Source organism: Mustela lutreola, chromosome 17 (assembly GCF_030435805.1).
Source record: "Mustela lutreola isolate mMusLut2 chromosome 17, mMusLut2.pri, whole genome shotgun sequence".
Classification (NCBI taxonomy): domain Eukaryota; kingdom Metazoa; phylum Chordata; class Mammalia; order Carnivora; family Mustelidae; genus Mustela; species Mustela lutreola.
This window is the reverse complement of record NC_081306.1, coordinates 21882793-21903278: the sequence shown is the minus strand read 5'-3', so window position 1 is coordinate 21903278 and position 20486 is coordinate 21882793. Positions and strand designations below refer to the sequence as shown.

General features: G+C 58.2%; 1 protein-coding gene across 5 annotated transcripts in view; it reads right to left on the bottom strand.

The window, feature by feature from the left end:
• ABCA3 (ATP binding cassette subfamily A member 3) overlaps nt 1–17223 on the bottom strand; it is a 38825-nt gene extending 21602 nt beyond the window's left edge. For 2 of the 5 annotated variants that reach the window (XR_009349069.1, XM_059153882.1), the window contains exons 1-10: nt 17049–17223; nt 10434–10642; nt 9313–9555; nt 8600–8695; nt 8163–8427; nt 6979–7106; nt 6192–6357; nt 4215–4474; nt 2922–3038; nt 2620–2740 (exon numbers count right to left, since the gene is read on the bottom strand). Coding sequence is in view for 4 of the 5 variants with exons in the window: in XM_059153882.1 (XP_059009865.1) it covers nt 2620–2740; nt 2922–3038; nt 4215–4474; nt 6192–6357; nt 6979–7106; nt 8163–8427; nt 8600–8653 (1111 nt within the window). In the remaining variant the exon portion in view is untranslated. Of the gene's footprint in view, nt 1–2619; nt 2741–2921; nt 3039–4214; nt 4475–6191; nt 6358–6978; nt 7107–8162; nt 8428–8599; nt 8761–9312; nt 9556–10433; nt 10643–17048 lie in introns of all 5 variants that reach the window. The other 3 variants (XM_059153880.1, XM_059153879.1, XM_059153881.1) reach the window with 3 other exon arrangements.
• Nucleotides 17224–20486: the final 3263 nt, after the last annotated feature.

Below are 20486 nucleotides of genomic sequence, written 5' to 3'. Positions count from 1 at the left end.
TCACGTTTGAGAAATACGCCTGCCAGACACTCAGATGTGAGTAATTATCATCCGAGGCTCATTCTTTTGAGTGAAATGCTGTCCCAGGAGGGAAGTGGCTAGTTTAGCTGACAACTCGGCCACGGCACACAAGACACGGCACTCTTCCTGAAGACAATTATCACCCTTGAGTACGCAACCAAGCACGTTACGTGAACCTCCCGTTTCATCCCACGGAACATTTGAAAAGTATGCTTAAGAGTCAAGGTTTAACAAAATCAATAAATTTTTGCTGCTCATCAAGGACATTTCTGAGTGACGTTGACACTTGTTTGTTGTTGGCTTGCTGGAGTGTGTGCAGGGATGGCTCCCAGTGCAGCTTGGGGCCTGTCTTGACTGGTGCTCAGAGGCCACAGTCTTACCTGCCTTTGCTTCTGGGCCAGTCCGTGCACACATCAATGTGGTAGAAAAGGCAAACAACATCTGGGTATTCTTAGAAAAATAGTGTGTACTTTGCGAACCCTCCTAAGGATCTTGCAGATCCCCAGGAGGCTGTGGACCACACTGTGGAAACCTCTGACCTGGCAGAGGAGAGAGCGCTAGAAGGGGGTGTGCCCAGCCTAGAGCAAGGGGGCTGGGCAGGGCCACGGGTGAAGGCTGTACCATTCCCTCCGTTCCTTCCGAGTGAGACCGATGGTCAGGGGAAGGATTGAGCGGAAGAGTGCCGGGTTGTGGAGGCACACACTATGGACTGTGCCCAGAGCTGAAGCGTGGCAAGGGCAGACACTGAGAGATAGGTCGAAGCCACCACCGTGAACCCAGCCAGTGACAGTGGCTGGGTGGGGCAGTGGAAGTGGTGGGAACATGAGCTGCAGGTCTGATTTGACATGGTGTAGAACGTGAGAGAGAGAAGGATGTCAGGGATGATCCCAAGGTGTTCTGGTGAGAGTGGAGGAAAGACCGGGTGCTCCAGCAGAAACAGGGGACGGGCTTCTGGCGAAAAGGTCAGGGAGTGGTGGTGGGCACAGCTGGGTGTGTGCACGCTGAGCATCTCAGGGAAGTTGTGTGTGAGTGTGAGTGTTGGGAGAGAAGCCTCAGCTGGGGCTTGCAATCTGGGGATGGGCCACATGTCCAGAGTCCTCCGAGGAGAGGCAGGTGACAGGAAACTCAGGACTGCAGGATCAGGGAGCCGTGGATGTAACACGAAGAGGAACACATGAAGAGCTTCCACCGAAAAAAGGGGGGTGTTTTCCCCAAAAAATGGATGAAGAAACAAGAGTAAGTGGATGCGTACAAGAATCAGCTAAATACCCGACAAAAGAAAAATATGGCCTGAGAAAGGAAGGCTCGGTAGATTCTAGAACATTTTAGAACATACACGGTCAATGAGACAACCAGGGAGCTGGAAGACAGCTGTGAGGAAGTCACACAGACTCAGCACGAAGACTTCTGTGAGTATGAAGGGGGGGCTTGGAGACTCGAAGGACAGATACCGCCTCACCGCCAACCAGGATGGCTGCTATCCGAGCTCAGCCCCTAACCAGGATGTGAGGAGCGCGGCGAGGGAGTGGAGCCGCCGGGCGCTCCAGGCGGGAATGTCAAGTGGAAACAGCCCGGCAGCTCCTCAGACAATAAACGCAGGGCCAGCACGTGACCCGGCCATGCCACTTCTGGGTACCCCCACACCAGACCAGAGGGTCTCAAGGTCATGCCGGCATGCTCATGTTCACAGCAGCCTGACTCCAGGCGCTGAGCTGTGCACACGCGTGTGTGGAGAGGTGGGAGGACGAGCACAAGCGCCCCATCCACACAGTAGGAGGAACCCTGCTACGACGGGGATGAACCCCGAGGACAGCAGGTTCAGCGAGAGAAGCCAGCCACAAAGGGACGCACACTGTGGGAGTCCACTCGTGCTGGCTACTTAGCATGGCCACAGCCACACAGACAGAAGGAGGGATGGGGAGTCAGGGTTTAGGGGGACACAGCTTCTGTCTGGGAAGACAGAAGAATTCTGGGGTGGGGGTGGGCACGGTCATACCACCCTGTGGGCACGCTTGCTGACACTCAACTGTGCGCTCAAGGACAATGACGATGGCCCACTGCTCTGTGTGTGCTGCCACCACAGAGAAAGAAAGACAACGCAGGACAGAGCCAGAGGCTCCAGCTGAGTCTAGAAGACAGTGTGGAGACGGCGGAACACAGGGTCTGGTAGATGTGGGAGCGAAATTGTAAGGAACTGAAACAAGATCTGAACCCTCGGACACCGCTGGTAAAAGAGGGAAAAGCACACTCCACTGGGGTGGGAGGCACACCTGTGGCCACAGTATCCAAGAGCTGCAGACACACGCCCACCCACAGGGACACGCCCAAGTGTGGAGACACGCCCACCGTGGGGACACGCCCACAGCCTCCTGGTCTCTCCACAATATGTAGGTGGGAGAGCAAGGCTAGGACGGCTCTGGACACACACAGAACAGGAGGAACAGCTCCCCGAGCTTCAGCTTCAGAACGACTCAGGCCTGCGCCACCCCGCGGGTCTTGTCAGAACACAGCTCCCTCCAGCCCACCGGGAGGAACCCCCGGGGTTTCCCGGGCTGGGGGTCCCTGGGGTGCCCCGGTCCTGGGGGTGGGCTGGCTCACCTTTGCTGAAGAATGTGCTGACCATGAAGCTGAAGGAGATGGAGGAGGTGGCAAAGCACAGCAGGAAGACCAGCACCAGCGAGGGGTCGCTGTGGGTGAGCACCGCCACGCCCTTCTTCACCTGTGTGGCCCGGGAAGCGGGGACAAGACCGGGACACCTTAAAGGTCGCCCGTCTCCAACAAAACCAGCGAGGGTGGGAGAAGGGCCGATGCACTCTGAAAGCCCTGAGCCAAGGCTGGGGTTGCCCGGGGTGCTGGGCCCGTCCACGCTACCATCACGTTCTCCACGAGGCCACACTCACCTGGACACAGAAGAGGAAGGTCACGAAGGAGACGGCCACGAGGAGGAAGAGGAAGAACAGGAGGAACCAGGCGCTCCAGTGCAGCCAGCTGCTGAGCCCCATCATGCGCATGTATTCCTGGGGAGAGGGCCACATGCACATGCTCCGACACGCCTGCCCCTGTGGTCTGGAGCCTGTGCGTCTGTACGGATGCCCAGTGTCACCCGTGGGCCAGGAGGGAACGACAGAGGGACAGCCTGGGACCCAGGCTCAGCACGCGCCAGGCAGAAGATGCGGTCCACCTGTGCTGTCATCCCTTGCCCTCCTCCTCTGTCTCCTTGGTCTTAGGTGCTGGCCCCTGGGCCAGGCTTCCGGCTCCCAGCAGGATGAGCCCACCTCGCCCCTCACCCAGCGTGCTCCCGCCCTCCACTCAGATTCAACCATCACTGAACATCTGCCACGTTGGTTTTACCCACGAATCTGTGGGCATAAATGTTTGCTTCTGAGCCATTTCACATCTGCTGCTGACTGCATTCACGTCACCACTGCGCCACCGTCACGTCCAGCGCCCACGCGGACAGCACCCTGTCCCTCTCCCAGTCCCTCTCCCGGCCCCCGGCTTGCCGCAGCTCACAAGCCCCCGTGATCACAGATGTGGCACCTCCGAGAATATTCTAAGTGTCGTGGCTGCTGCCAAAGGAAGAACTTCAAATAAAATCTGGGTCATTTTGGCAGCACTGCCAACATGAGTTTACGGGTGACTCTATTGCACAGCTGTGCTTGGTTAAAGCAAGCTGTGCTTGGTTAACGACCCCTTCCATACCCCTTAACCCCCGTCCCCCTGGGCCTGGCGGTGTGGATCCACGGCTGTGCTCGCCCCATGCAATGTGAACGGGCCTTCTGTGTGGCCGCCCCCTGAAGCGTCCGGCCTTGGGGGTGGCTGTATTCCGTAGAAATTGGATGAGTAGGCATATAATTTAGAGTTTTATACTGGCCGCAGCCAAAACGTCAACGAACCACCGAAATTAGTTCAACGCTGTCTCCTGCTTGACCCAGCACATCCGAGCCGTGGTCGTTTCAGCGTGTCAGGCCCTACCGCACTGCCCACGCATGGCTGCTTCAGCAGGGTGTGAAGGACCTGGGTGCACCGGGCTTGAGTTCCCAGAAGCCCGGGGATCGCCTGCACCATGGTGGGCGTTCACTCCGTGGCCAGCTGCTCAAGTGGCTCAGTTCCCGGGCCACGGCCTGCCCCCACGCCCCTCCCCCCTGCACCCAACCGGCCTGACGGTGGGAAGCCGCACCGGGCACGGCTACCTTGAGCTTCGTCTCCTTCTCCCGCACGATGGCCCGGATGGCGGTGAGCGACGTGTACGTGAAGCTGAGCACAAGCAGCAGCGGCAGCTGGTACTGGACGGCCGCCAGGAAGGGGTCCGAGATGAAGGGCGGGTAGGGGAACCTCTTCGCGGTCACGGTGAGCTTCTCGAGCAGCTGGTGCGCGGAGGCGTTGGCATGGTACTGCATGATGGCCCGGTCCACCGCATGCTGCACGGCCAGGAAGCCCTCGCGGATGTACCCTGAGCGTGGGCCGGGTGGAAAAGCCACGTCATGGGTGTGGCTCGCTAACACAGCCATGCGCCCTGAGCCGTACCGGTCTCCGTGGTGCTCGGGGCCACGGAGCGACACCACCTAGCACCCCCTGGGCACCCCGGTCTTTTGGCCTGTAGGGGTCATCCTCATCTCCGACTCACAGCCCCCTCCCGCACCCCCAAGGCCAGCCAGGTGGCATCTGTCTGGCCCTCTCTTCTTCCTCCCTCGTCCACTTTGGAGGACCTCGGTGATAATATCGAGCCCCCCCGGATACTCAACAGTAACCCACTATCCCGAGGCCCGCTGAGTCACAGCCTTACTTCCATCCCCCTGCGCTAGCGCCTTGAAGGGAGGGAGGCATCACAGTCCAAAGGCCAGTACTCAGGGCTGTGAGCTGCTGTGCTCTCTCTGCTGGCCCTTTCTGATGCCCCTGCCATGTGCCCTGTAACAAAACTGCCAGTGAGACAGGCCTGGGACGAGTGACCGACTGGGAGTGAGGATCCCAGTCCAGAGCCCAGCCTGCCATGGGGAGCCCGAGGAAGGAGTGGGCACAGCCTCAGGCGAGCAGAGGACAGATGGGCACATGGGCACAGGCACCCTTATTCATAAAATACGGGGACCATTAAGATATGCAACATCTCTATCATGGAAAGGCCAGCAGGCTCTGTCCCAGTCCCTAGAAGACAGAAGCAGTACGGCCCCCCACCTCAACACAGGGGTACCCACGGCTCCCTCGGGTTCCAGACGTTTACGATTGCAACAGCAGTGGCTGCCAAGCATGTGCCGTGTGCCTGGCCCACGTCTCTGCCATGGCTCAGCCCTCTGTGTGTGCTTCAAACTGGGGTGGACTAACGAGTCCTCCACATAAAAAGACATGGACCCTGGTCATCGGCTGGAATGTTTTCCTTAGGCTCCTACTTGGTTTTCGTTTTTAGACAAATTTTGAATTTGTACCTAGTGAAAGGGTCCTCAAGAACAGGGGGGTGGTCTCTCCTGCTACGGGCCCCAGGCACTGGCCATGGTCTCTAAACACTGGCCACCGCCTCCCTTCCTCCTGCCCACCAGCCCGGCTGCCTGGCGCTCCTCTCAGGACATTCCTGGTTCTTTCCACCAAAACGTGAATATACTCTACTATCTGCAGACGGTGGGATCCTGTGTTCTCTGTAATACCCTGCTGCCGCCCAGGACCCACGGAGGGGGCCCTGCTCACCCCCAGCTCTGTCCCAGGAGGGCAGCCGGGCTTTGGAGGAGACACACATGCTGCTGCCTTCCCAGGCCTCATGGGACAGACCAACACATTTGCTGAGGGGCACAGCTAGCCAGGAGCCAGCTTCTGCCAGCGGCCCGCTCACGCAGTCAAACAATTGCTCCAGGACTATGGAGCCCCCGAAGCCCGTACGAGTGCACATAGCCAAGGCCAGGGAGGGAAGTGAAGCGTGAGGCCGACCCCACAGACATGACGCCAACTGCAGCCTCTCCGAGACTGAGACACAGGTTTCCTTTGGGACCACACGTCCTCGGGAAGCGGAGAAGTGCCTCTGCGGACTTGGGAGTGTTTTAACCCATCAGAGCCAGCTTTCCCTCGACACGGAAGAAGACCAAACAGCCCTAAAGAGATACTTCTGCAGAGAGAAGCAAGGTGGGGGTTCCCCGTGACCGCCCCTGTCAGCAGCCCAGGCTGGGGGCATGGCCGTGGCTTCTCACCAGGTTCTCCACCGTCGGGGGCCGCTGGTTCCCTTGGTCCTGGGTTTGGGAAAAGTGGGAAGAGTGAAGTGGTGTGCCACCCCTCTGTCTCTTTCAGGAAAAAGGAGCCTGTTTCTGTCCACATGTAGTTCCTCCGTGTGTAGCTGAACCGTAAGTGGTACTTTACCTACAGGAACAAAGAGAAAACCACCTGCTCTGACAGAGAAGCAAACATCGTGTCCAATGAGAGATAGGTTAGGGGCTTGTCAGTGACCTCCCCACCCCCACAAGCCCCCACAAGGTCCACGGGGTCCCTGAGCATCACACTAACAGCCCTGCCCTGGGCGGGGACAGGGAACCCTGCGGTGCATCCCCGGGGTGTTCTCGCCAGCCCCATCTTGCCATCTACCTCCAGGAACTCTGTGCCCGAGGTGTCCCTGATCACCAGGGCAGGGTCCCCAGAATAATACTAGAGGAGCTGCGTCGTTTCCTGGGCTTGATGGCATTAGGCAGGAATACCTCTTGTGTTTTAAATCACTGAAATTCTACTGCTGGAGTCCGCTCCCTTCCCCTCTGCCCACCTGACAGCGCGCAGGGGACGCGCCGGAGGACTACGGGGTCTGCAGTAGGCGGCTGGCTGCCTTCTCCTGGCTTTCCAAGCAGCATGGGCCCGACGGGCTAGAGCGGCAGCAGGGCGCCCTTGGCGGGGACCCAGTGGGCGATGTGGGCCCCGCAGCCAAGCCAGGCATTGCCCCGCAGGTGGGCCGAGGGGATGGGGAGGGGAGGGGCTCTATGGGGGGGTCCTCACCGCCAGCGGCAGGGGCTCCGCGCTGTGGTTGAAGGTGTGCTCGAACACCACGGCGGCCAGCACGTTGGAGGAGTGGTTGTCGTACCTGATGTAGTCCTCAAAGTCCTTCTCGGAGGGAAAGCCGCGAGCTGTGGGGGAGCCGAGAGTTGCCCGAGGGCCTGTTCTACTTGGAAATCAGGCCATTTCACATCATTTTCAGTGAAAGACGGCAAATGTCCAGGTTTCCCTAGGGCTTTGTACCCTTGTCTTCAGAGTGCAGGAGGCTTTCGCGGATGGGGGCAGAGAGACTGGCTGCTGAGAAGACGGGAGGCATCCGCCTTCGGGGGGCGGGGTTTCTGGGGAGAGCTGGGGGCAGGGCTGGTCCACACCCTCCAGGGTGGCCTCCCTGCACGGGGTGGCCTCTGTCTCAGGCCACGTGGGGTGCCTTGAAGATGGGAGTGGACACTAATGTCGTATGTCACATGGTTTCTCTGTCACCAGACCCCACACCATGTAAAGGGCTTTCCTGCCATCGCTCCACAAGGGTGGAGAACCTCCCCTGAGCCTTTTCTGCCACGTGGCACTCAACAGGCCACAGATGACCTATGCCAAAGAAGAGGTGGGAAAAACACGGACACTTTTTATCCTGGAAGCAAAGCGTGAGGCCAGGGGACCGACAGCTGTGTGTACCAGACATGTCGCTCAACGTGCTTCCCAATGCCTTTTTCTAGAACCGTCCCCCCAAAAGCACATCCCAGGAAGGGTTCTGGGATGACCCATGGAATTCCAGAGCTGTCCCCACCATGAACTGGGGGCAACTCCAGAGCCCGGGACGATCCAACGGTCGCCTACGTGGCTCCACTTGGCCCTCACAAGCCCGGTCCCATTTCATAAAGAGTAACCCGGGAGGGGCGCCTGGGTGGCTCAGTGGGTTAAAGCCTCTGCCTTCGGCCTGGGTCATGATCTCAGGGTTCTGGGATCGAGCCCCGCGTTGGGCTCTCTGCTCCATGGGGAGCCTGCTTCCCCCTCTCTCTGCCTGCCTCTCTGTCTACTTGTGATCTCTCTCTCTGTCAAATAAACAAAATCTTAAAAAAAAAAAAAAAAAGTGGCCCTCCAACAAGGGCAGATGCTGAGTCTGGCCACCGGCGCTCACCCGGGTTCGCTCCCCCACAGCTGGATGGGACGGAACCCCAAGGACACGTCACCTCTCATGTTGATGACCAGAGCCTTCCGCACCATCTCCGAGATGGTCTTGACGGCGTCGCTCTGGGATGGGACATAGGCGAGCTCCCAGGCATCGCCCGGCGGGGGGAAGCTGAAGAATAGGGGCAGTTCCCGGATGGACTGGCCGGGGTAGACGGTGGCATTGGGCACGTTTTCCGACTGGATCTTCAAGCGGAGCCAGATCAGGATCCCCGAGAACAACAAGGGCAGGAAGAGCTCCAGGGCGGTCACCAGGACCTTGCGCTTCTGGAAGAGGAAGGGGAGGCTCTGGCTCAGGGAGCACAAGGCCGGCGGCAGGGGGCTGGGCTGGGCCCACCCTCGGGACACCCTTCCTAGGACCCGGCCACACCAGGGCGCGTGTCTATCTGCCCTCAGGACACCCCTCCTGGGGCCCAGGCACACCGGGGCGCGCACCTACCTGCACTGTGTAGTTCTTCCAGAGCAGGAGCCCTAGCTGCCGGAGCACAGCCATCTTCAGGCTGCCTGGGAGGCTGGGGAGGCAGCCGCAGTGCACCTGGGGGCCGGGGTGGGAGACCCCCCTTCAGACACAAGGCCTCCTCCTGTGTCCCCACCTCCTGGCTGCCACCAGAGAAAGATACCAGCTCAGCTCTGTCAGCTCACGGAGAAAGTGCGCTGCTAGGCAGTGGCCCGCCTCCTCCCCAGACACACCCTCAGTGACGGGCTCTAGGGGCCACATGCTGCTGGCGGGGCACTCATGCTGCTGTAAACCCACGCAGGCATCCCCTGTGGTCCGGATGAACGTGCTTCCTCCTGCACATCGCCCCTCCCCACCAACTGGCCACCCTGGCCACGGCCACGGTCGTGGTGAAAGCAGACTTGGCTGGCAGAGAGCTGCGGGGCGGGGAGGAGAGGCCCAGGAGGGGGCCCTTGCCAGCCGGGCTGACCCACGGACAGGACGTGGTAGGCAGACACATGGGTGGAACAATGGCCCCTGCTCTCCTGCCGTGAACTCTCAGGACCAGTTTTTCCTGCTTTAACCATGAGGGCTGGTATGTGGCCTCCACGTGACAGCAGTCGTTTTCCTCAAGAGGAAATCTGTCCCATATCACGTAGCGGTCTTGTGTTTAAACCTGGCAGAGACACAGAGCCCCGCGTGCGTGAGACACCCACCTGCTGCAGAAGGAGGTGGTCTGAACGAGTTCAGGAAGACCCCACGGCGCCCAGGACACGGGTGCACCGTGGGCCCGAGGCTGCGGGCGTGAAGGCTGGGGGCAGACAGGGCCGCGCCCACCCAGGGTGGGCACGAGAGTGGCGGAGGTGGCGGGCCCCTCTCCCGAGAGCTGCTGCTTCCCGACCACACGGAGGCGAGGGCACGGGGTGGGGAGTGGACAGAGTCCCCTGGTGCTCACAGTCCTGCAAGGGGGAAGAAGCCTGTGTGATGCACCTGGGAGGGTCAGAGCTCAGCAGCCCCACGCTGTCCGCCAGGCAGGTCAAGGGAGCACGACCCTTAGAGAACACAGGCACGCCGACCACACGGCTGGCCCAGAGGACCTGCCTTGAGTGAGAGCTCTTCGATTTTTTCCAAAGACCAACTTTACATTTGGACCCAATGGGTTACAAGTCATTTCCACAGAAGCTCTTTTTAAAATCAAACTCTTGCTTTTTAAGAAAAGATGTGGCCGTCCCTGTCGGATGATAGTTGCTCAGAATTCGCGTTAAAGGGTACACAGTGAATATTCGTAGAGAATATAACTGTTTTTTACAAATTAACCTCAAATGTGCTTGTAATTAACCAAGTGGTTAAAATGAGAAGAGATTAAAGCTAAAGGAGAATGAAACGTTGTTAAGTAGCCACTTAATAAATGTTCCAAATTCTTCCAAAATTCACAAAGTGCATAAAGTGTCATAAAATCAGCTGTGGACAGTTTATAAACACACACAAAGTACATAAAAGGATAAAAAGAAATAAGACCCTCGACCTGTGGTTTTAAAAGTTTTTTAGAAGTGGCTCAAGCCAAGAGGGGAAGGCAGTGCCTCCCTCTGGGCCCGCCATCCCCACGATGCGCCCTGGCCTGGCCGGGGTGAACCTTCTTCCTCTCCTGAGAGGGAAATACAAAAAGGTCACAGCTTAAATAAGGTCGCTGGTCAGACTTCTGGCAAAGTCCGGCCAGGAAAGGACACATCTCTGTGCTTACTCTCGTCTCTCTGTCCCGAGGAGTGGGGAGGACAGAAAGACAGACCAACCGTGTTCCCAGAGTCCCTATGAGGCCAAGCAGCACCCATGCACTGACCTGGGTCCTGGGAGAGGCTCCTGGCCGTGGTCTCCCTCCGGGGCTATGGCAGGACTGGCCGGAAGGAGGCGGCTCTGTGACCAGGGCCCTGGGGTGGGGCCTGTGGGCCTCTTGAGTGCAGCGGGGTGACGGATGCCTCACGGGACATCAGGAGGGGCCCGGGACTCGCTGGCATGACTCTCCCGGCACCTCTGGGCAAAGGGACGGCGCTAGAGCATAATTTGAAAAATAAACAAAAAAACCTTTTTACCAAGTTAGAAACTGAACAGATCGCAAGTGTGTTCCTTGAAACAGAGCAGATCTGACAACAAAGAAATAAGGATGCAGGGAAACAGGCTGTAGGGGATGGGTCTTTGTTCCCAACTGATACGTGGAAATATGAGGAGCTTTCCCGTTAGACGGGCTCACCCAGCCCTGGCCTCTGCCATCACCACTCTTCTTAAGTACGAAGAAAGGAAGAGGAAGGACCTGGCCCTGGTCACACAGCAAGAAAGCTACGAGCCAGGACACGTTTCTAGCCCTGTGACATCCGAAAAGTAGTAAACCTTCATAAAATTGTATGCGTCGCTCCCACTGTGTCACGTTAGACATGAACAAGAGAAACTCTTCCCTGTGCCCCGCCACCTGCGGGGGTACCCCTCAGCCTCCTTCCAGCACCCAGCTGGCTGCCTCGTGCGTGCCAGGCTGCAGCCCAAGTCCCACCGCACGCCTTACCCGCATCTGTTCTGTTTGAGCAGAAAGGAATTTAAAGGCGATTCCCAGAATTACAAAATCTAGACAGCTTTGTGGTTAAGAAAGCAAATGTACAACGGGACAGGAAGTTGAAAGTTCCTCAAAACACTTGACATTGAGGTCCAGGGTCTGCAGAAGAAGGGATGACCGCCAGGCAGAGCCAGCCCCACGCCTCCTACTCTAAGGCAAACACTCAGGAGGGGGCCACTGAGTGGCTGAGGACTTCCCCTCCAGGACTCACTTCACTCCTCCAGGGACAAAGCCAGGAAGGGAAGGGAAAGCTTCCCCCCACCCCCTCCACTCCTAAAAGGCTTGTTTGCTCACTGTTAAAATATTAAACATTACACAAAGTGTGGAGTGTTTCAGTGTTTGCTTTTTAAGTGAACGACTGAACTAGTCCAGAGTGAGTGCGTTCTGTGGCCTATGGCCTGCTGGTTTCGGGGTGCTCTTGTGGTGACACACAGGATTCCTCCGATGAGGGCTTTTCCAGTAACTTCCATGAGTTCAAGAGGTATGGGTCGTGCCAGTGGGAAGCACCCACGGCCTCCAGGGTACACGCTCAGAGCCCGGACACCTCCACTTCCCCACCAGTGGCTTTTTCATTACTGGCTTGAACCTGTCCTCCACTGTCCATGTGCCCACACCAAACAGGGTTTTGTTTCAGCATACGAGGAACAGAGGGGCGTTAATGCTTCTAGAGAAGTTGCCCCCAAGGAGGCTCCAAGGCCAGCGAGTGGACATGGACAGGGTCCTGTGTAGGGTACGCACCCTGTTCGGTGACGAGTTCCTGTCACATCCCAAGCTCAGTGCATCTCCTTCCAGGGATGCCTGAGTCTGTCCAGGCCTGGAGGATGGCATGGGGTCTCCATGACCCCACAGTCCCACAAGAGGGGTCTCCACAGAGCCAGGCCTCCACACATCACACGGCAGAAGACAAGCCCAGCTCTGCCCTCTTTCCACGGACGTGGAATAGAGATAGGGCCTTACGGGTGGTGCTGGTCAGGCCTTGGTGCTTTTCCTGAGGACCGAGACTGGTGAGGACCCCGTTCAGCTGGGAAAGCATTTCCTTATTGACCCAGGGAGTCCACAACAGTGAGTGGTAGTAAAGGTCCCCATGTGTCCACTCCAGATAGGTACTTAACACTTGTGGGTGGAATCTGCGGTCTTCTATGACACGCAAGACAGAAAGGCATTGATTCCTCCCGCAGACACCTGCCCGGTGCCTGCTGTGCGAGAGGTGCTGACAGTGTGGAAATGGAAATCGTAACACACCCAACCCAAGACGCTCACAGCCTGCGAACACGTCTGTGTACCGTGAGTGCTGTAGTCTGAGCCAGAGGAGGCAGCGTGAGGTTCTGGAGAGGACAGAAGTCGTGTGTGTGTGTGCGCGTGTGTGTGTGTGCGCACGCACACGTGCGACACGGGGGAGGCTCTGGGAAGGCTCCGGGGAGTGGGCGACACAGGAGACCAGTGTCCAGTGTCCTGGTGGCCGGGAGGGGAGGTGAAGAGTGTGTGCGGGGAACAGCTGGTGGTTCTGAGCACCTGGTCAGGGAGCAGTGGGGAATAAGCCAGAAAGGGAAGCCGACCAAGGCCTTGGATGCTGTGCCAAGAAGTGGGGGGGAGGCTCCACACGGGCAGTAAAGCTGCTCTCCAAGTGGTTTTTTGGGGTTTGATTGTTTTCCCAGCCCATGATCTCTTCTTTCGGGGGAGGGAATTTGGGGGGGTGCAAAGGAAACATGTGAAAATATCTATTTCAGTGGATTCTGCACAGGCAAAGTCTAAATACCAGTCCGTGCCGTACAGCATAGGTGGAAAGCAGCAGGCGCGTTTACAGAGTGTGGTGCCCGCCAGCGAGGCCCAACCCTGGCCTCCAAGCGGGTTGCGCGACACCATCTGCTGGAGGAGAAGAGTGGTGAGAAACGGCACTCAGAAGTATTTTTCTCCAGAAATGAGGGGGAAGTTGGCTTTACTGATACTCAGTAAGGAGGGACTCTGGCACGCCTGCTGGCTTGTTGGCGGTCACGCACCCTGGCAGGGACAGTGGCCCTCACCCGCTGGTTTAGTTTAAGTCTCGCACGCATGCCGGACTTCATGGGATGCAGGATAGGATGTTTGGGTGGAATGAAAACACACAAAATCACGGCTGAAGCGTTATGGTACTTCGTAGGGATTTGGGATGTGACTGTGAATACCCCTGGGGACAGGAGGGGTCACCGGTCATCTTGGGACTTGGAACTTAGGACGGAAATATGTATTTTCTTTCAACGAATGTTCTAGATCTGGAGGTCCTTTTCCTTTCTCTCCACGACAATGGACCGCTGCTGCATCTCCGCTAGCTCATTTCTTTTAAGCTGAAACACTCAATTCTGTGCCTTCAAGAAAAGGCAATGAGTGAGAGTTGTGGCTTTTCGAAACACCCTGGGCTAGGAATAGAGCATTTATGAAACGGGGTGTGCGGAGCCCGGGGGCAGCGCCATCGACAGGCACACGCACATGCACACGCTAAGACAATCCCAAGGCCAGATGCTCCACCTGTACCAGCAGCCCCTAAACACTTAAACGCTTAGCACCGCCCACCCCCTGCCCCAGCAGCAAGCGCCCTTGCAGGACTGGCGAGGGAGAATGAATGAAAGCCAAGTCCTGGGCTCCCAGCACAGTCTGTGTGGCTTCACAAGGGTCGTGGGGTCTATTGGCGACACTGCCAGAACCCGGGACTGAAGTAAATAGAACCCGGAACCAGACCTTCAGACAAGAACTCAGGGTTCACCAGGACTTTATAAATGGGGTCCAGGCTTACTCACACGCTTTCTTCGAAAAACAGCATACGGGATGGGGTGCCCAGTTGGCGCCGTCACTGGGGCGTGTGAATCTTGCTCCTGGGGACGTTGAGTTTGAGCCCATAATGGGCATACAAACTACTTAAAAAAAAACTAAAACAACCTGTGTTTTAATGACTGACCTAGTGGCAGTAATACGTTGGACAAAGTGACCGTGTTCACTTCGCTTCTTGTCCCTTTAAGAGGTCCGTATGTATGTGTGTTTCTGTGCCCATGATATTTGGTGTGGTAGTACACGGCTTTATTTTATAAATAACTAAATTAAACATATGGGGGTACAAACTCAAATTCTCTCACACATAGCAGCGTGCAAGAAAAAGCTTGTGGACAACGTATTTACACAGCGGCCCTTGCACGGATGAGGTGGGAACAAATCCCTGAGGCCTGGTCATGGTCCGGGAGCCCCAGGAGGCTGGGTTCAAGGCTGTGGTCACTTGTATCGGAAGCCCAGCCGGAGACCCGGTTTGCTGGCCTCGAGCTCATCACCACCACCTGCCCTGTCCAGGGCTGGGACAGCTGTCTCCTTGGGGTCATATGGCTCCGAGTTCACAATGAAGCTCCATACAGGGGCTGAGGAGGGGGTGCATTTTTAAGGCAGCGGTGTGGCCCAAGGGAAGCTATGAGGAGAGATTTCCACAAAATCTGTGCCGCCTCCTGCTTTGTTCCCCCCAGCTGGAGACTCGGTCCCACTCCTGTCCTGCAAGCAGCTCTGCCTCTCTGGGTGTAGGAAAGGAGGTAATGAGGCGACCGGAGATCCCTGGGGACAGGTAACCATGGGTTTCTGCAGCAAGCGTATTACTCGGCTCCTGCAAAGGTACCAGTCTGCCTGTTGACTCCAAATCTGAGCCACTCCAGGGGACGGGGGCTGACACGCCCCATGCTTTCCCAAGGGGGCCTGGGCCTCCTGGGGTTTTGTCTTCTTGCAATATCATTTCCCAGTCCAGTCCCAGTCCTGCTGTGAAGCAGGCCTGGATAACCCCAGCCCAAGGGTTCTTCACCCTAGCTGCACAACAGAATCTTCTGGGGGGGGGGGGGATGCTTTAAGACAGAAGCTGAGGGACGCCTGGGTGGCTCAGTTGGTTGGACGACTGCCTTCGGCTCAGGTCATGATCCCGGAGTCCCGGGATCGAGTCCCACATCTGGCTCCCAGCTGCATGGAGAGTCTGCTTCTCCCTCTGACCTTCTCCTCGCTCATGCTCTCTCTCTCACTGTCTCTCTCTCAAATAAATAAATAAAATCTTTAAAAAAAAAAAAAGACAGAAGCTGACATCAGAGGCCCGCCCCCCGAAGATCCTGCACTCTGGCCTGGTCATGGGACCTGCCCCAGGATGCCGCCACCATGCAGCCAGGGTTGAGACCTTCTGCTCTTGTTGGAAGCCGTCCCAACAAGCTGGAAGCAGCTTCTCTGATGTCTCAAGGGGGCACTTGTCTCATTCTGTCTGATGCTACAGTTACTCATGAATCAATCATTCCCTTTAGCTCTATCCTAAGGTCCCCAAGAGCAGGGACCACATCCAGTTCATCTTTCCATCATGCCCAGAGTCGTGCCCATCCTTCTCCCCTGAGTTCTAGAATGTTTTCTTTTCCCTCCACCGACTCACTAGCAGACAAGTCTACTGTCGTCTTGGGAAGCTGGGCTGGAGAACAGACAATCAAGTGGGGAGTCTTCCTGAGCCTTCCCGGTTTAGACTAAGTCAGAACAGGTTCCCATGAGACCGGCACATGCACCTTGTAAGGCTAGTGTTTTTTAAAAAGCCCCCGGGCTGATCTCTCCTGTTGCAAACGGCTGTCTCGTCAGCATGAGGGGAGATCACCAGAGATGGAACAATGTCATCCTGTGTGCCAAATATGATGACCGAATGTGCAATTAACAAAGAAGAAGAAGAAGAAGAGCGAGGAGATTCCCAGGGCATCCATTTTTCTTATTTTCCCTTGATGCAAACTTTCTAGAGGAAAAGAGCCTTGATCTTTTCAAGTTTACCCAAGGCAGCACCCAACTGTTCAGAACTGAATGACACCGTTGCTCAGGAGAAAAAAACCAGCCTGACTCATTTGAACCCTGCCCGGGTCCCTGCTCTGTCACCGGCTGTCAGTCACCCATTCAACAAGCGTTCCTCCATCCCCTGTTCTGTGCCAGGCTCAGGCTCTGTTCTGGGAACCCAAGCCCTGACCAGACCCAGGCTGGCCAGTAAGTGGGCTCACAGTGCAGCAGGCAGAGGGGTCAACAAACAGAAATACCCGATAAGGCAATGGGCTTTCTTTAGGCCACGTCCAAGGAAGTGAGGCGGGGGATTCTGGTTCGCACACCAAGTGTGCACCAAGTACAGGAGACAGGCCCTGCCCTCATGAGGCTACAGGGTAGTGTGTGAATGCCGGATCCCACTGACCCCACTGACCCACTGACCACGGACCCCAGAGGTTACTGAGGGCTGTTGCAGGCCTCTCCACCTAGACCAAGCGTCCCCGCCTTTCTGCCCGCCCCTGAGCTCCCAACACGAGCACTGGAGCACTGGCCCCCCGATTCTGGCTCCCCGGAGTGAAGGGCTGGGCGCAGGCCGGACTCCGGGGTGGGAAGCACTCCCACCCACCCGGGAAATCTGCGCGAGGGATGAGCCAGCAGCATCCCAGTGGCCCTGTTCTGCGCTCTCGGCCTGGCGGCTGCAAGGCTCTACCGGGCGGGCGCCCCGAGTGCCTGCCTGGCGTACACATGCCAACAGGGCCACCCTCCCGGCTCGGCACAAAGGGTGCCGCGGCGCGTCCAGCTCCAGGGTTCGCGGAGGAAGCCGCCCGCGGGGAGGGGGACACGCCCAGAGGCTCGGCCCGAGGGCAAGCGTGAGTCAGGGCGGCCTGCCGCTGCAGCCCCGCCGAGGTGCACCTGTCGGGCGGGGCGGGGCGGGGCGGCGCGAGGGAGAGAGGGTGGGGGGTCCGGAGCAAGCCGGTCAAGCGGGGTGCGGCCGCGGGGGCAGGACGGCCGGGAGGAGGACGGCCCGGAGCCGCGAGCCCCGGGAGCAAGCGAGCGCGCGCGGCGGGTCCCGGCGGCACTCACCGACCCTCGGCGCCAGGGCGGCGGCGGCCGGCGCGCTGCCCTCTCGCGGGGTCCCCTGCCTCGGGCCCGGCTGCGCTCGGCCTCGCGGCGGCGGCGACACCGACAGCCCGTGCTGATAGCGGCTGGGCAGCCAGGCGGGGAGGGGGCGCCTGCAAACAGGAGCCGGCGCTGACCCGGCGGCGCAGGCTCCTGCAGGGGGCGCGCCGGCCGGCTCGCGCGTGCGCAGTGGGCCAGCCCTGCGGGTGCCCGGCCCGCCCGACGCCCCGCCCCGCCCCGATCCGCCCCGCCCGCGCCTGCGCAGTGCCCCCGCGCCGCCGCACGGCCGGCAGGGGGCGCCGGACCCCAGGGTGGGGCGGGGCTGCATCCACCTGCCCTTTGGAGCGGCTGGAGCAGACGCCTGCCCTAGCCGTTCCCTCCAGCACTCCCGTTCTTTGGGCGCGGTCCCCTGTGTCGCGAGGGAGGGCGACTGGCCCCCTTGGACCTGGTGCGGACTGCCGGGCGGCGGGGAGGCCCAGGGGTGCTGGGTGGAGGGTGCAGAACTTTCTAGAAAACGGCCGGGCGGATTGGAAAGCCCAGCATCCTGCGGTGTGTCCAGGGTCACGGGGCGGAGTTCAGAAGGGCGGGACGGCCTGGGGGCCATGAGGCCAGGTGGGGGCCACCTGAGCTGGGAGGTCGTGGGTTAGGGTTGCTAAAATCAGAAACAGACGGAGACGAGCCTTGCGTAGCCCCTGAGCGGACAGAGCTGGTCTGGTCCTGGGGCAGAGCTTAGGGTCGCCGTGTTTCTCAGGGCTAGCCTGACCTGGGCCGCTTCTTGCTGGTGCCGCTGCGAACGATAAAACGGGAACCGAGGGCCCGGGTTGGCGGGAGGCGAGCGCCGAGAGGGGCCGCGTTGCACCGAGCGCGCCCCGTGGTCCGGGCTGCCTGCCGCGCCCGGACGCCCCCCGCCCCGCGGGCGGGCCTGCTCTGCTAGCCGTGGTTTGGCGTGTGCACAGTCCGTGTGCCCTGACGAGGCTCAGTGACTCATTGCTTTCACGGGGGCTACTGGGGAGCTCTGCCCAGGCCGGGGCCACCTCAGACGCTAGACGCGGGGGGGGGGGGGCACCTGCAGCGGAGAGGGTCCTGAAGCTGGGCTGCGGCCACCGTGGGTGGGGGAGAGTCACCTGCTGCGGAGAGGTCAGGAGACCAGGCAGGGATCAGCTGGGACACGGAGGGTCCTGGGTTGGGGTCACCTGGAGGTCGGTGAGGTCGCGTGGCAGGGGCGGGGCGGGACTGGGCGAGGGGCCTGGGCTGGAGTCTCGTGGGCGGCAGCGGGGCAGGGCCAGGGCCAACAGTCGCTGCGGGCCGACCCCCTCGGGTCCCCAGCGCCCAGACTGAGCGTCAGGGCCACAAGGCTCGGGGATCGTCCCTGTATGCTGGCTGCGTCAGCGCTTCCCAGGGCGTACTTGGGGTGGCCGCACCTGCCGTGCCCCGTGCACCTCTGCGACCAGGAGGCCGCTGATCCAACCGTAAAGTAATGACCTGAGTAGGGAAGCTTCGGTCCCTGCCACCCCAAGACCCCGGATTAGCGATAGAGGGTCTCCCTGTTACCGTCTGAAGCGGTGCTGTTTACCTGGGTTTTTGTTGGCCTCTTTTCCCTCTGTCTCCTTCACCAGAAGGTGGGCTCCATGAGGAAAGGGACTTGTCTAGCTCACCGCGACATCTCAGGGTCCTGGAGTGCCTGGCAGAGAGGAGGCACTCGGTAAATATTTGTTGAATGAGGGGTCAGATGTCCTGGCTTTGCTCTGGACCCGGCCCCTGGACTAGTGCGGGCGTGTCATTTGACAGCTCTGAGCCACCATCTCCTGTTCCTCAAGTCAGGATGCTAATAGACTAGTAATAGTACCAAACTCAGAAGGATTTTGTTTTCGGGTCAAATGGGAAAATGAGTAAAAGCTTATCCCGATGCCTGACACATAAGCACTAAGGAAGTGGTAGTCCCAGGTGAGCCTAGCGGGGACTTACCAGCCTGGTCTTCACGGAGCAGACAGCCGTGAAGCAAATAAAACCCCCAAACCCAACAATGGAAAACCCGACTGAAAACAGTTATAGTCGAGGTGGAGGAGTGGATTATTAATGTGTGGCGAGCATCTTAAAATACCATCTCTCCCCATCGTCGCTCACAGCCCTCACCCCCGCCCCCAGCCCAGGTTTCCGCTCAGAAACTCTATGAACCTCGCTGACCGGCGTCTTCCTCACTCTTTCCTCTTTCTGGAACCAGTCTTTGCCATCTCCAACTCATACTGGTTCCACCTTGCAATTTCCCCACAGCCCTTCTAAACCTGGATGGGTTCTGCGTGACCCAATCCAGGAACGGAGCGGGGCTGGGTCAGACTTCCCTCAGATGGAAGGTGAAGGTGGGGACCAGGAGGAAGGACTGCGCTGACCGAGAGAGACGCCTACAGAATAGTGAATGAACCTTTGTTCTTGACCTTGTTAGGGTGCTTGTGTGGTAATTATGATTAGTCACCGCAGTCATGAACCTAGAGGGTACAAGGCCACTGGCAAAGGAAGACGTTCTGTGGGAACATTCTAGGCTCCAGACACGTGGTCACAAACGACAGCCCACAAGGGGTGAGCCCTTCGGATGGATCCTCAACAGTCACTCTTTTGCTCAAGGCTCACTAACCCTAGACGGTGTAGCTGGTATTCTTCCAAGTGGAGGCCCAGTTAAGGGGCATAATTTATCCAAAGTCACACAGTAGATGTGGGACTGGAGCCCAGGTGTTCCGATGTTGGGACTCCTGGACTCCTGACAGTCTCTGGGAGGTAAATTACTCACACTCACATATTGTGAAAACATGCCAGGTCATTCATTACAGGGGATACTCCTTGGGGTTCCCGTGGCTCAGACACTTCTCAAGATTGATGTCAAAAATTAAGGTTATGCTCAAGGAAAACATAGGGCTTTACAAAAGGCAGTAAACCTTGTCATTGCAGAAGTTGGCTGACATATTTAGATATACACTTGTACAGGGGCGCCTGGGTGGCTCAGTGGGTTAAAGCCTCTGCCTTCGGCTTGGGTCGTGGTCCCAGGGTCCTGGGATCGAGCCCCGTATCGGGCTCTCTGCTCAGCAGGAACCTGCTTTCCTCTCTCTGCCTGCCTCTCTGCCTACTTGTGATCTCTGTCAAATAAATAAAATCTTAAAAAAAAAAAGATATACACTTGTACACCCTCTATGCTTTTTAAAAATGGAACCAATTTGTCAGCTCCTGTTTCTTTTGCAAGGACACAAATACTATCTCCCTTTCCATCTGTATCTGTCTGTGCTTATAGATATGTACGTTCTTGTACAGCAGTGCCCACGTTGGTGGTATTCAATACAGAATTTCAGAAGACAGCTTCTCTGATTGTTTCCATAGGAACAATGTTATAATTGGAGGCTTCGTTCTAGACCAAGG